Source organism: Cydia strobilella, chromosome Z (assembly GCF_947568885.1).
Source record: "Cydia strobilella chromosome Z, ilCydStro3.1, whole genome shotgun sequence".
NCBI classification, from domain to species: domain Eukaryota; kingdom Metazoa; phylum Arthropoda; class Insecta; order Lepidoptera; family Tortricidae; genus Cydia; species Cydia strobilella.
In genome coordinates, this window is record NC_086068.1 from 58109697 (window position 1) to 58123617 (window position 13921).

General features: G+C 37.0%; 1 protein-coding gene across 1 annotated transcript; it reads right to left on the reverse strand.

Moving 5' to 3' along the window:
- Positions 1 to 8562: 8562 nt before the first annotated feature.
- On the reverse strand, positions 8563 to 13482 carry LOC134755214 (small ribosomal subunit protein uS12). Its single transcript, XM_063691736.1, has 5 exons — positions 13350 to 13482; positions 12848 to 13007; positions 9894 to 10092; positions 9116 to 9199; positions 8563 to 8646 (listed from the first exon to the last, which is right to left on the reverse strand). Exons 1-4 carry the CDS (start codon positions 13351 to 13353, stop codon positions 9131 to 9133), a joined length of 432 nt encoding a protein of 143 aa, XP_063547806.1. The 5' UTR covers positions 13354 to 13482; the 3' UTR covers positions 8563 to 8646; positions 9116 to 9130.
- Between the last annotated feature and the right edge of the window lie 439 nt (positions 13483 to 13921).

The window sequence follows — 13921 nt, forward strand, 5'->3', positions numbered from 1 at the left end:
TTTATGCTTACGCATAAAGACAGTTGAAGCGTAGCAAAGGGAAGCCATCACGTATATACGGATCCCATGAGTGCGAAAGAGTCAGACTACAAATGAGAAAACGTGACCATTTTTGAGTGACAGGTCGGCCGCAGTCGGCCTAGAGCGTATTGCCGTATTTTTTAATGTAAAAAATAATAAAGAAATCAGGAAGAAAACGTAGAATAAAGTAATGTAGTGAAGATGGTGTCGTGTAGTGTGCCGGATTGCAGTATCACAGGGCCAAATAAACCAGGCAAATACTCAATTATACATACCTCTTTGAAGGTGCACGGGTTTAGCGGTAAATTTAATATAAATAAGCTGATATCCCTGCCCCTTCCTTTACAGATGTCCAAAACTGTAACCGCCAGAGTACACCCTGGAGTCAGCTCTCAGCGATAACCCAGTTTAATATTTATTTACGGAGCCTGCTGGTTCAGAAATCCAATTCCTCCCCCTGTGGGACGTAGTCGGAGCGTAAAACAAACACCACTTAATCAGATTCTTATTTATTTAGCACTATAAAATACTCTTAACACACTCAGTCTAGACCTTAGGCACTAACTTTAAGCACTAAAAATACTAACACTATAGGTACTTTCACTTTAGCACTATACTAAGGTAAAATAACTAAGCGGTCCACGTAACAAGCACTAAACCAACTATTAACACTGATACTGTTCACTACTTTACTGACTTGCTTCGGAAATGGTTGCGTGCCATTAACAGGGAAACTTGGACTCCACATAAATATTCTGTTGTTTGTGGCAAACATTTTAATCCAAAAATAGTAAAAAAAAATCTCAAGATCGGCTCGATCCCAACAGAATAGTTTTCTTCATTTAAAAATTACCGTGATACTCTCTTGGTCATCCGCGGCCGTTGTCAAACTCAAAAATGGTCAGGTAAAAAAAAATTGATAAAAGAAACAAAGGGAACAACACGATTAAAAAAGTAGTCGATAAAGCAATCAAACACCGATAGATTATTAATATGTTGTAACATGACATCACTATTTTTGATCTCACATAGACAATTTACGCACACACTTGCATTTCATGTTTGGTCACACTTTTATAGCTTGACAGTTGTTCTTTTGTCATCCAGTTCTGTGATCTAAACAATTACATTTAATTAACTTGACAATTGGCAATTTTCGTTAACAAGAACGGCAGGGGGCGACATATTCGTTCACTCGAAAAAACCCTTTAATAAAGATTAAAAAAAAAAAAAGAAAAAGAACGGCAGCTAAAGACTGTTTATATTATCTTCGATTTGGAAACGTACAAATTGTCAGATGACAATTGTCAAGTTATTGAGAAACGGAAGTGCCACGAATAGTCCTTTATTATGGTATTATTTTTTTATTTCGACCAGTGAAATTTGAAATTATTGAAAGTTATTATTTGGCAGTATTAGTAGTGATCACTACGGATGGGTTTCGTTTCATTTTTGTCTTTCTGTACGGTGTATATGATACGATATTTAGATGTAAGCTATCTTATAGTAAGTGTTCGGATAGTTTGTGTTGATGTGGCGTAGCGGTGGAGCACTGGGGCTCACTATACTTATATACCCTGGCCACATACTCGACTAGTGACATGGGAAGTAGGCAGAGACGAGACGTAGTGTGGCCGCGCTACTCGTCATGACCACCGCTCCCTATTTTGTCGGTTTATGGCGCGAGCCAAAGTACCGGCAAATGGAGCGTCGTGGTTAATCGTGGCAGGATCGGGCAACATCGCGATTCGCGGCAGCGCGAGGAGCATAGTGTGGCCGGAGTAATAGATATGTACCAATACGGTATATCAAAGATTTTGTTTACAAATGGTTTTTTTTACATAATTGTTTCATATTTGTTCGAGCTTTCAACAGATACTGAAATCTGTATATAAAAATTTTCCCAAGCTAAACTTATTTTGAACTAAAAATATATAACGTACGATTTAAAACAGATACGCTTGCATTTAATAATTGTGCCATTTTCAACCAAAAGGGTACTTATTGTCGCTTGTCAGTAAGGCGCTATTTCCATATAGCTTTAATTAGAAATTAACCTTATCGACAAGCGACAATGTGGTACCTTTTGGTGTAAAATGGCACAATTAGTTAATTATTTAGACTGAAATACTATCAAATATAAATTGGAGTGTATTTTCTGTGAATCGGGTTTACGCTATCCATAGGGTTACCCTATTCATACTATGTCCGATTGTTTCACCGCACGCCCTGTCTTCTATTTGTGTGCAATTTTAAAGCGCACCGTATTCACTAGAGTATTTGCAATGTAACAATATAACGAAACATTTGTTATATAAAATGACATTAAATGTATGGGCAAAAATGTAAGCATTTCAGTTCCATAATCAGACACAGAGATCGAGCAGGCTCGTTTTAAAACTTTATTTACAAACATGTTTAGTTTAGTTGAAAATAATGAGAAATAGTACTTTTTTCACGCATTGATTATGTTGTGCCGCGGGCGGGGTATTTAACTAAAACCATATTGTGTATTTCTTTAGAGTTTAGACTCTAGTGGATATGGTTGCGCTGAATTTTAAATATTTTATTATTGTAAAGGTTGTGCCTATTAGCTCCGATATGCACTTGATTTGTTCATTCAACAGACTGTAGCTCAACTGACTTTGACCATAAACATGTATACAATTTTTAGGTACAAAAATATATACGCTATTAAATGGCAATTCTTAGACCGTATTGCCAACAAGGGTAACCCTTTAAACGACCTATAACGCGCCATGGAAACCTTATTGGAATGCATTAAGGTTACCCGTGCGCGTTTGTGGACGTCTTGGGCGGTCAAAGGGTTGAGTGTTGCCTTTGTATACATGTTTATGAACGTGACTGTATACGAATCTTCTTCAACCGCCTCTCTCGAACCGTTCTTAGAAGAGAGAGACAAACAATGTCAGCCTCGGACTCACAGTCAGTTGTGCAAAGATCGTTTCTTTAGAAACTTGATCGTACGGCTAAGGTAGGAGTTGCGAATGTCAAACGAAGTATTTTATTATCAAGGCGTTGTGACGAGCGGTGTGCTGCTAACATTTTTTAGAACACTGGTGGCAAACCACAGTAATTGTATTTTTTTACCAAATTTTTTTTTGTCTTAATTTCATAAACCACATCTTCTCTAAAATTAAAAGGCTCCAGCTACTTATGTCGAAGTCAATTATGATGGGAGCCCGTTCTTCATTTGGGTACGGTTTAAGATATTTAGAAAACAAAAAAAAAAAAAAACGAGTGAACAGGCCGTTCGCACAGTGGTTTGCCATCTTTAATAACTTCGTAAGTCCCCGTGTGTTTGTACAAGTACAAATTAAATTCGAGTTTTGAACTCATATAGAAATAAAAGAAAGTTCCAAATTTAAAAGCGCAAAAATTGTCCTGGGTCTTGTGAGGTACCATAGAAATGTATTATCAAATTTAAAAAGGGATTTCTGGTTGAACTTCAAATTGGCGAAACCGTTTCAAGAAAATTTATTGTTTTTTGCTCATTAATGTTGTTTAAAGTGAAATATTCATAGCTTATCATGTAGTAAAGTAACGTAGAAATGTGCAGCTGATGAAGAATCAATCTTGAAACGCATTTCACCATTCTTTAGTCAATACCCGGCAATTCATCTTAATTATTTGTAAAGTCACTTTACTAAAAGCAACTACCGAATAACGTCATGAAGATAAGATAAAGAAAGAAAATATGTATGAAGATAATAATAATGTAACCGCGCACCGCTCGCCAGCCTCTTCAACTCGGTGCTAAACAAACTAGCACAATTATTATTTAGCTATTAGTTTACTCCTGAATCCGTTCACTATCCGCACACCGCGGAATAGGTTATCATTAGCGTATTGGGACTTTAGCACTATCCTGCCAGTTCCTGTACAACCCACTGCTGCTTGTAAAAATGTTCATTCCTACAAACTGCAATAATTAGTCAAAAAAATATTGGTGGAAAAAGCGTGGTTAGTGAAAATATTGCATAATATTGTTCAAATGGCCGGCTTCATAAGCGGCGATTTATTTACCGTGCGCGCCAGGCTCGAGACCCATAAGCTGTCATACGTTTTAGCTAAAAACTATTTGTATGGTGGCCCGGCTTATTGAGCACGCTCGGTGGTTCTTGGTCATGAATGGTTTAAAACAAACAACTATGGGTTTCATATTCATTTTTTTGAAATAGAACCCCATTGTAAAGCGAGGTTTAGACTAGCGAGAACTTGCATGCAATTTACGTTACATTGCTGGTAACTAAGGTAAACTGCATTCAAAATGTTTATCGGATACCGCAATGTAATGAAAATTACATGCAAGTTTTTGCCGGTCTAAACCTCACTTAAAGACTGGCCGGCAATTTTCATTATATGAAATCGGTATCCATGGAAAGATGAAATATAAGCAATAGGGAGGAATAAGAAAGGAGAAAGAATCTCATTTTGGATTCAGAATTAAAGCTCCTAATTAAATAGATATAGAGATTTTAATAAAATGTATATCTATTAGTTTAGCTTGATTGACTATTATTTAAAATTTACCCTATTTATATATTATGTAATTTCAAATATGGACAGCAGTGGCCAAATCCAAATGCCATCTAAGGTGATAGTGCTATAGTTCCCACTTTTATTATTATGTTAGTCTCACTTCAATTAGACTTAGATCGGACTTGAATTCTAGCATTAAGTTGATGTGTTCTAAAACATTATATCTGAGACAGTATACGAATAACACAAATTTAAAAAATGTTTAAAAAAATTCTGAGGTTCGATGTTTTTCAACTGCGCCGCCTGAACGGGAAGACTCGTGGTCTGCATGTCACTTGTTGTTATTGTGATTGTACAGTGCCGGGTACTTGTAGTTAGATTTAGATGTGTTATTTATGTCTTATACACAACTATAATTATAGGATAGACTCATTGGATTAAAGGAGTCGCATCCAGGTTTTAATTGTTAAAATAAAAAGAGACTCATGTTTACCCTGATGATTACTTTTTAGGGACGCCGTAGACACAAATGTTATGGAAATCTGCCTAGTAGGGTAAGTAAGGACAGTAAATCTATGGAACAGTATGCACTTTAGTCTCGGGCGATGCCGCTTGGCACGATTGTTCCTTAGGTCAAACAAAGCTGATTAGCCACGATGCCTATTACTTGCCCTAGTTGCTAAGACCTGGACGATTTCGACCTGGGGAGCCGACCCTTTCCTCCTCCCTTTTTGGCGGGTATGCACGGTACGATCTCGTGGCTACCGGGCCAAATCAGCTTTGTTTCAGCCTGAGACAAAAGTGCATACTCAAGGCGTTACTTACCCTACTACTTATGGTATTTTTTTCTACACACTGTCGCCCGATGGGCTTTATTTTTATTTAGGAACAAGTACCTATTTTATTATATATTTATTTACACGTCCGGCACTACCGTGTGTAACAAGACTACATCTGTACGAGGCGGCGCTACAACATGTATACGATGATAAGTTCAACTTTATTGTGACCATCAGATTTGATTCAAATACATTTTTGTGTAGTTTAGCCGGTTGTTTTAATTATTTTTTCTTACTTTCTTGCGATAACCCGCAAATTTAGCGGGACCGCTCATACAAATGTGATGATCGTGGGTTGTGTCACGCACACGCCAACATCTTCGGTGCAAGCTAGCTATTTTGGCCACATTTGTAGTCGGCGATTAGTCAGCAACTAGTCGGCTAAAAAGGCCGATTAGTCGGCATTTTATAAGTGGCAGAAAAACAGGATAAAAAGAAATGAACAATATCAATATTTATTATTTACCATATATGCTTTAAGTCTAATTTACTCAAATATCTATTTAGGGGCCAAAAGAAAACTTGTTCATATTATTGACCTGGAGTTTTCGTCTACAGGTCGCACTTCTCTCAACCGATTTTCGTGTAATTTTGTGGGCAAGTTCGATGGTTATTTTTTTAAATTCAGTTTTTAAATTGTTTTTAATGGCGGAGCCATAGAGATACGCGAGATTTACCATGTGGGTCTCTTATAAAAAGTATGTTGCTGCTGGAGATAGGTTCTTGATTGGTAGGTAAGAGAAACAGCCTTCGAAATGCCCCCAACAAGGTGTACTCATTCTGGTCAGGATCGCAAATTAAAAAAAAAAATAGTTGAAATTGAATTAGAATCCCTGTGCTACGCTTTTGAACCTGCAAAAAGCACCTTTTAGCAAAGCTAATATGATGAGTAGCGCAACTGAAGGACTAAAATGATCGTTTGTCATATGGCCGACTAATCGGCCATTCGAGCGCCGATTAGTCGGCTAGTCGGCCAAATCAATAGTCAGTACATCACTAGTTTTTAGTGTTCCGTACACAAAGGGTAACCTGGACCCTATTACTAAGACTCATTTTTCCGTCTATCTGTCTGTCTGTCACCAGGCTGTATCTCATATCACCTACCTAGAAATTTTCAACTGTAGCTATCATGGGGGGCCAAAAATAGGCCAAATATGATCACATGATTTCTGGACGACCCCTTACCGTGGCGAGAGAGTGCCCTCGGCGTAGTGCTAAATACTCTGTACGTGTGATCAAGGCCTACGATGGGAGTTTAGTATGAGACAAATTTTCAGCTTGCGTCAAATACTTACCTATTCTACAATGTCTGGTAGACTCCAGCTATCATGTGTAAAGCGTGTGAAGGATAAAGAATGCGTATAACTGGGCCGTAACGCTGGGCCATCGTGTGGAGGAGCCATAACAAGGACAAACAACGTTTTTTTTGCTACTCCTACTGAACGATATACAGGATGTCCTTAGCCATTAGACAAAGCCGAAATGTACATGCATTAGGGTATTTAGAATCAGTATACCAAGTATCATAACAACCGGTGTAGCGGTTACGAAGAAGTTAACAAATTACGATTTTTTACTTTGGCCTGTATGTGTTAATAGCTCCCGAGGTAATGGCTACATAGTAATGGTACTGGTACATGGTACTCTCCAGCTATCATGTGATGTGTAAAGGATAAAGAATGCGTATAACGCTACAAACGAGGATAGAGCTAGGTAAAACAGTTGGAAGATTTGCAAAAAACTACATACTTCGAGGATTTCATTTATTTAATCTTTATTGCACAAAAGAAAAAACCTTACAGTACAAAAGGCGGAGACCTTAAGGCTAAGCAGGAGATTGTGGGCGGTTTATTATGAGGGCTACAAAGACAATTTCGCCTATCGCAAGCTTGGCCGCAAGATGAATTTGCTTTAAAGCTGACGGGTGGCAAAGTTATGTATTTATACCGCCGCAGGTGGAGTACCGCTGTGTTAAGGTACTCTATACATAGAGATGGTTCATATAAGTTGGTCAAGCAAATCTTGTCAGTAGAAAAAGGCGCGAAATTTAATTTTTTTATGGGACGATATCCCTTCGCGTCTACATTTTTTAAATTTGCCGCATTTTTCTACTGACAAGATTTGCTTGAGCAACTATACAAATTGTATAGTGTGTGATGCCCTTAACCCTTAAATGGATCTTGTCATTTATAAAGGACATCTTATAAACATGTCCACGATATTATTTCTACGCTTGCACAAATCGCGTAATTTATACATACTACACTATACTTTTTGCTCAAATATGCTAGATGTGAACTGAACAGTTTTTTTTGGAAAAAAAATCGGTTCAAAAACATCCAATTTCCGATGCTGTTTTCGCTCGTTGTAAGTATAAAAATAAAATTATATTGTAAATCAATATTATATATACTTTTTTCATACTGGTTATGTTAAATTATTAATCATTTTACTATTTTACGTAGTTAATGATTACAATAAGTAGATAATAGCGCCAGGCCACGGTGACCCATGTCAAATATATTTTTGGTATCTTTGAAATATGGATTTCTCTGTTTGCTTCTAACGCGTATGTATCTAGAATTTCAGTATTTTTACTATATTGCACTGATAAGTGTTCTGTTTTAATTTCAAAAAACGTGTTTATATTTTTTTATCCTAATATACCTGATAGAAATGGTTGTTAGCTTATATTATACTTACGTTACTACGTCAAATTAAGTTTCGTTTATTTTTAAAACAGAATTTATTCATGACTCGCATGCGAGTCACTGGCCCTGAATGGGGTAAGAACAAAAAACCGGCCAGTGCGAGTCGGACTCGCGCACCGAGGGTTCCGTACTTTCTGTGAAAATTTCAATTTTCTAGCTATCACGGTTCATGACATACAGCCTGGTGACAGACAGACAGCGGAGTCTTGGTTATAGGGTCCCGTTTTTACCCTTTGGGTACGGAACCCTAAAAACTATACTCTATTTCTTTTGGGTGCTAATACCAGTGTAAGACAAAGATAGAATGATTCTTTATGTTTGAAATGTCCTTTGAGTCAAACTATAGTATGTGACTCACCCACCCTATCCCTTGTCACATTTTCTTGACCCCTGCCCTCTAAACGTGTGAAGTAATTAATGGATGACCCCAAAGGATTAAAGGTTGTTTGCCCTACGAAGGAATGAAAAAGTATGCAAATAAAATACAATTTTGGAGTACGTAGAACAGTTTATTCTTACATGATTATCACTTAACCTACAACCTCTGTCCCGGACCCAGCCGCAGGTTATAACTGAAACAAGGAAAAATATGTTAATACTTTTTAAAATAAAATATGTTTTAATGTAGTGGTTTTCGGTCAGTAAAAAAGGTTACCTCATGGCATTCAGTAGTAGCAAATACATAATTTATGACATCATTTAGGAAAATTAGGGATTTGTATATCTAATTATGGTGTCAATTTATCCTCTTAAGTCAATCCAAGAAAAGTGCAGAGATTTCGACAGCACACGCAGTGCAAGTGTTATTTTAAACGTCAAACTTCTATGAAATTATGACGTATACATAACACTTGCGCTGCGTGTGCTGTCAAAATCTCTGCAGACTTTTCTTGGTCTAACTATTTATCATTTTACATTAAACAGTAGAAAAGGGAATCCCTTAAAAAATTATAAATACTTAAAGAATATTCAAATACTTGCGTAAAAAACTATTCTTGTATTTGAGGTGTAAAAAGGACTAAATATAGTAGGAAATTTTACCTGATTTTCACCATCTTACGATCTTGGCCTCTCCTTCTTTTCTTTGTACAGGGCTAGGAGTGATACGTTGGCTACCTTGACGACCTGTGAAACAAGAGTAAGCAGTCAGAATTTATGTTAGTTTGTCGTTCCACGGGTAAAGGTTCCTTATGGGCGTTGGCGCTTACTACGCCGTAGCACCGCGTAACGCGTATTGGAACGTCGTTAATAGTAGCGTAAAGTGCCAACCGCCATGTGCCGTGGAACATCATATATTGGCAATTTTTCTCTAATAATTTCATTAGAAGGCCTGCACTATAATAATCTAAATTTGTGTAAAAACGATCAAAACCCAGAGTTTTGTTATAGTAAAATATTACTTTGTTTCCAGGAAGGACTTACACAAAGTACTCATACTCATAATCTTTATTGCATATCACATTGTATCTTAACCTATACTTAACATAGAATTGTGTACAACATGACACCCTGTAGGACATAGCAAACAGTTTATTCAAGAGGAGACCAAGATTTTTGTACAAGGTTATATAATGGGTACTTTATTAATTAGAATTATTGGTCGTGAAAAAAATTCATTTAATGTATAGGCTTTTTAATCAGGTGTTCTGCTAATTTTTTAAAGAAAGAAAGAAAGTACGCATCAAACAGATGAACGGGTCATTTTATCTTGCATATCAAGCTATACATTTCAATTGACTACATAGATGGAAGCAGAGGGAAATTAACAGCCTTCATAACATAACTACCTAACCTAAGAAACCTTTAAGTGTTTACACACCTTGAACCTGACTCCGGGGATGTCACCAACAGCGTGACCCTTCCTACCGAAGCCAGCCACTAGAACTTCGTCATTCTCCTCGATGTGGTTGAGACAACCATCGCGGGGCACGAACGCCGTCACCTTCTTGCCGTTCTTGATGAGCTGTACCCTCACGCACTTGCGAATGGCAGAGTTGGGCTGTTTGGCCTCCACACCACTGTTGAACAGAGATGTTAATATTGAAATTATCTTAAGACAGTTTACTATTTTATTTAGGGATATTACAAAACCCAGACAAGGATGATAATCATTGAGAAAAATCGCTTATCGAAATGTAAATATTCATGTCTTTTAATTTATCATTTGTGTTAGATTGTCATCTCAGATAGGCCCCAATCGCCTAATCTCCGCTTCGATAAGTCAAAGCGGAGACCATGTGTGGCACTTAAAACATGTGTTATAATTAAATTAATAAAACTAATGTCTGACTGTTAGTTTAGATAAGAGTAAAAAAACTGTGTGTGACATGGTCAGCCATCAAGTTCTAGATAAAAATGATTTTGAAACATTTTAAGTTTACATTTGGAGAAGACTTCAATAATAGTAACAACAATTGACCGTAGTTATGCAGGAAACGACCAACTCCATTTCTTTATCAATGCAGAGAGCGACCAAATCCACTGAGTTATGGTATGAGTCACTGTGACAAAAATAAAAAGTTTGGTCGCTTACGACTGCGGTCATTTACGAGTCACACAAACTGACACACTGTGTGAATCTTAAGTACCTAGAAATATTAGAGCAAGATACAGTACAACTGTTATATTCCTATCAAGAATCCAGTAAACCATGTTAAGCTACAGGATGGTTGTGGGAGGGCAGACACAACATTAATGCATGTGTATAAAGCTTGCCATACACACTAGGGTATGCCTGCGTAGTTTTCCCTGTACAGTTCAACTGCACGGGTTAAACTGTATAGGAAACTGCACAGTTGAATGCCACACACGCTCCGTATTACCTGTGCAGTTGATAAAACTGCGCAGGCTTACCCTAGTGTGTATATTACATATAAATTTAAATTTATTACATTTGCCATTCTTAAAAATTTAGGAACATGTGTCCTTGTTCAGGTTTAAAGAATTTGCTGCCCGTGAATTAAATCAATGACCTCAAGCTAATTCATTTAAGAGATGATGTAAATCTGCATCATGAAATAACGGCACGGTTGAAAATGTTGGAACATGGTTACTATTTATTATAGATATAAAAACAAATATTAGATATTTAATTATTTAGTTCGGCATTTAAATTATTTAACAGTTCAATTAACTTTTGGCACTTCAGTTAGTTAACCCAATATAAGAGATTACAGATGCATTGCCATTGTAGTAAAGAATTAATTTCGCATTGGTTAATATGAAGCAAAACTACATGGATATGAAATACATAAATGGTTAGAGACTTGGAGTAGCAATAGCATTCTAAACATGATAGCTAATAAGCTAGAATTAGATTGTCCTTTGTTATGGGCAATGGGTCAGCGGACCAAGTCGTTTTTGTTTATAATTTATTAAATACTTGATTAGGCAACTGTTGTTGTTACTAACATAAGGTATAAGCTTATAACAAATTTATGGACCATATGTTGTCTCTCAAATAAATAAATTTAATTTATATTTAAATGTGTAATGACAAGCATATTTAAACTGTACATTCCAGTCAACCTTAAAAGTTACTGTACTACTACTTTTAACAGTAAAATGTCACAGCAGGTAAAAACGTCCATTCAAAACATTATAGTTAAGTTTAGCTACAGTTGAAGCAGACACCATAAAATGGTAATAAAAAAGGTAACAAGCGGACAAGAGCAGGTATAAAAGGTACCTCAGACAAAGGTAGGTCTAACGCTAAAACAAGGGCCATTAGGGCCGAGTTCGGGGAACGCCACGTGGGCCTAACGAGGCTAGGTTATGTACGCGATACTACAATAAATATTACGAACACGTGGTATTTACTACGTGAAAGTACGAGTTTAAGTTTTAAAAGAAGCATGGTGAAATTTTTGCCACAGATCAGCCTAGAATTAACTAAAATAGCCACATAGTAACACTACATTGCAGTTACTTGAAATTTAGTCAACGATATTATTTTTTTATTGTGCTTTGTTACTAGAACTGATATACTAAAGTTGTATTAGTAAAATACCATTTTGGATTAAATACACGCCTGAACAAAGAATTAAAAAGATTGAGAATTTAAGTGCTCCTTTAAATAAAAAAATTGTATTAAACATTAGAAATGCTGGTTACAGTACAAGAATTTTAAACCGTTAAGATTCAAACCATAATTAAACTGAGTAACTACACAAAATGGCGACTATTAAAAAAACTACCTTCCTAGAAACGATTCAGGATGGTGATTTAGCAGAATTAAATGTACAACTTTCCAACAGTTAATGGCATTGCAATGAATTAAACAACACGAATTTAAACTATTGTGAGACATACTAATTTTGTGGTTTCACTCACGTATTCGCGAGTGAAACCGCAATACCAGCTAAATTAAACAACTCGTTAGATGTTTCAACTAATGGAAAACAAGTCAACTAATTGAAATTACTTTGCAAATGTACAAGCTATATATGCAACAAAAAATCGATAATGTAGCACGCGACATGTGTTTATTTACTAAGCTTTCAAACAAAACTCACAAGAAATTGGATACAAACACGGGTTCATTGACCTGATGCGTGGAATCCGGAATCGTAGAGGCCGGGGGCCACCGCTCGCAGTATTATCCTGTGATTGTATAGGAAACACATTCACAGGAATAATACTACGCGCGGGAGCCCCGGGAGCACCCGACGCCGCCACCGGCCCGCAGCGTCGCGCAGGCGCGTCGTAACATTTTCTTCATTGGCCCAACCTAACACAAAATTCACATCGATCGAACATAAGTAGGTTACTCACACTTTTTCCAAGACGATGCCCTTAGCGTGTGATGCACCACCGAAGGGATTGGCCTTCCACCTCGTCCCCATGTGGGCCTTTTTGTAGTCCTTGTCTGCCCATCGCTGCTCTCTGCGATGGTTCACGTGCTTCCGCGCCGTGCGGATTCCCCTCGGTTTACCTGAAAGATCGAGACGCCGGTAACTAACAAGTCCCTACCAGGAAATTAACACACGATACTATCTATTACAATACTTCAGCCGAAATTATAGTGTTACACCTCCTAAACAGAGCCGCGAACTCAGGATGCAAATAGATTACTTTTACACCACGAGAAAAACATGTCGCCGCCATGGCCGACTCGGTACTAGGCGTGCACATAAGTTAAAATACCGAAATAGTAGGCTTAATGAAATAACAAATTCGCTGCCACAATATAAATACTCTTACAAAACACTTAATAACACGTTAAAATAAAAATATAATCAATAAACTAAAATAAAACCACAAAACTGCTCCTTACCCATTTGGATAGCACGACACCGGTCGGCTACAGATGGGAAAAGAAATTGTCAGCTAGACTGCAGCGTGAACTTGACAAAGCTGCCAACAGAACAAACAAAAAAATAGGGTTGCCAGTGTACAACTTTTTTTACCCTGCTACATATGTAACGGTTCTTAAATTATTATTATAATATTTATGAATGTACATAGAAGTTTTATGTCAAAGCAGATAAACAAGTTAATATTACAGAAGACAATACAAACCACTTGATTGTGCTTGCCCACATAGCTTGTTGTTAGGGCTAATAAGGCGCGTGCTACTTTTGCGCCTAATATTTAAAGATCAATAATATTTGAGATCAGTAGACCAAAAGTTTTTGCCTAAGATGACTCCTTATAACATGATAACAATATTATGTCATGAGAAGTAATGATTTTAATGCATTTTTTAATTTATTCTGCAGATAATGATTATGACCTAAAGTGACGCTTACGCGGTATTGAAATCCAATATTAGCCTTCATTACCGGAATTCCAGAAATAGAACCGGTGTCCACATTAACCATTTCTTCTTCTTTTTCTTTTTTTCTG

Excerpts from the sequence above, each read along its gene's own strand:
- LOC134755214 (XM_063691736.1), bottom strand. Across the intron at positions 10,093-12,847 it reads GGCATCGTCTTGGAAAAAGT|TGGTGTGGAGGCCAAACAGC; the intron begins GTGAGTAACCTA and ends TCTGTTCAACAG. Across the intron at positions 9,200-9,893 it reads TCCCCGGAGTCAGGTTCAAG|GTCGTCAAGGTAGCCAACGT; the intron begins GTGTGTAAACAC and ends CTTGTTTCACAG.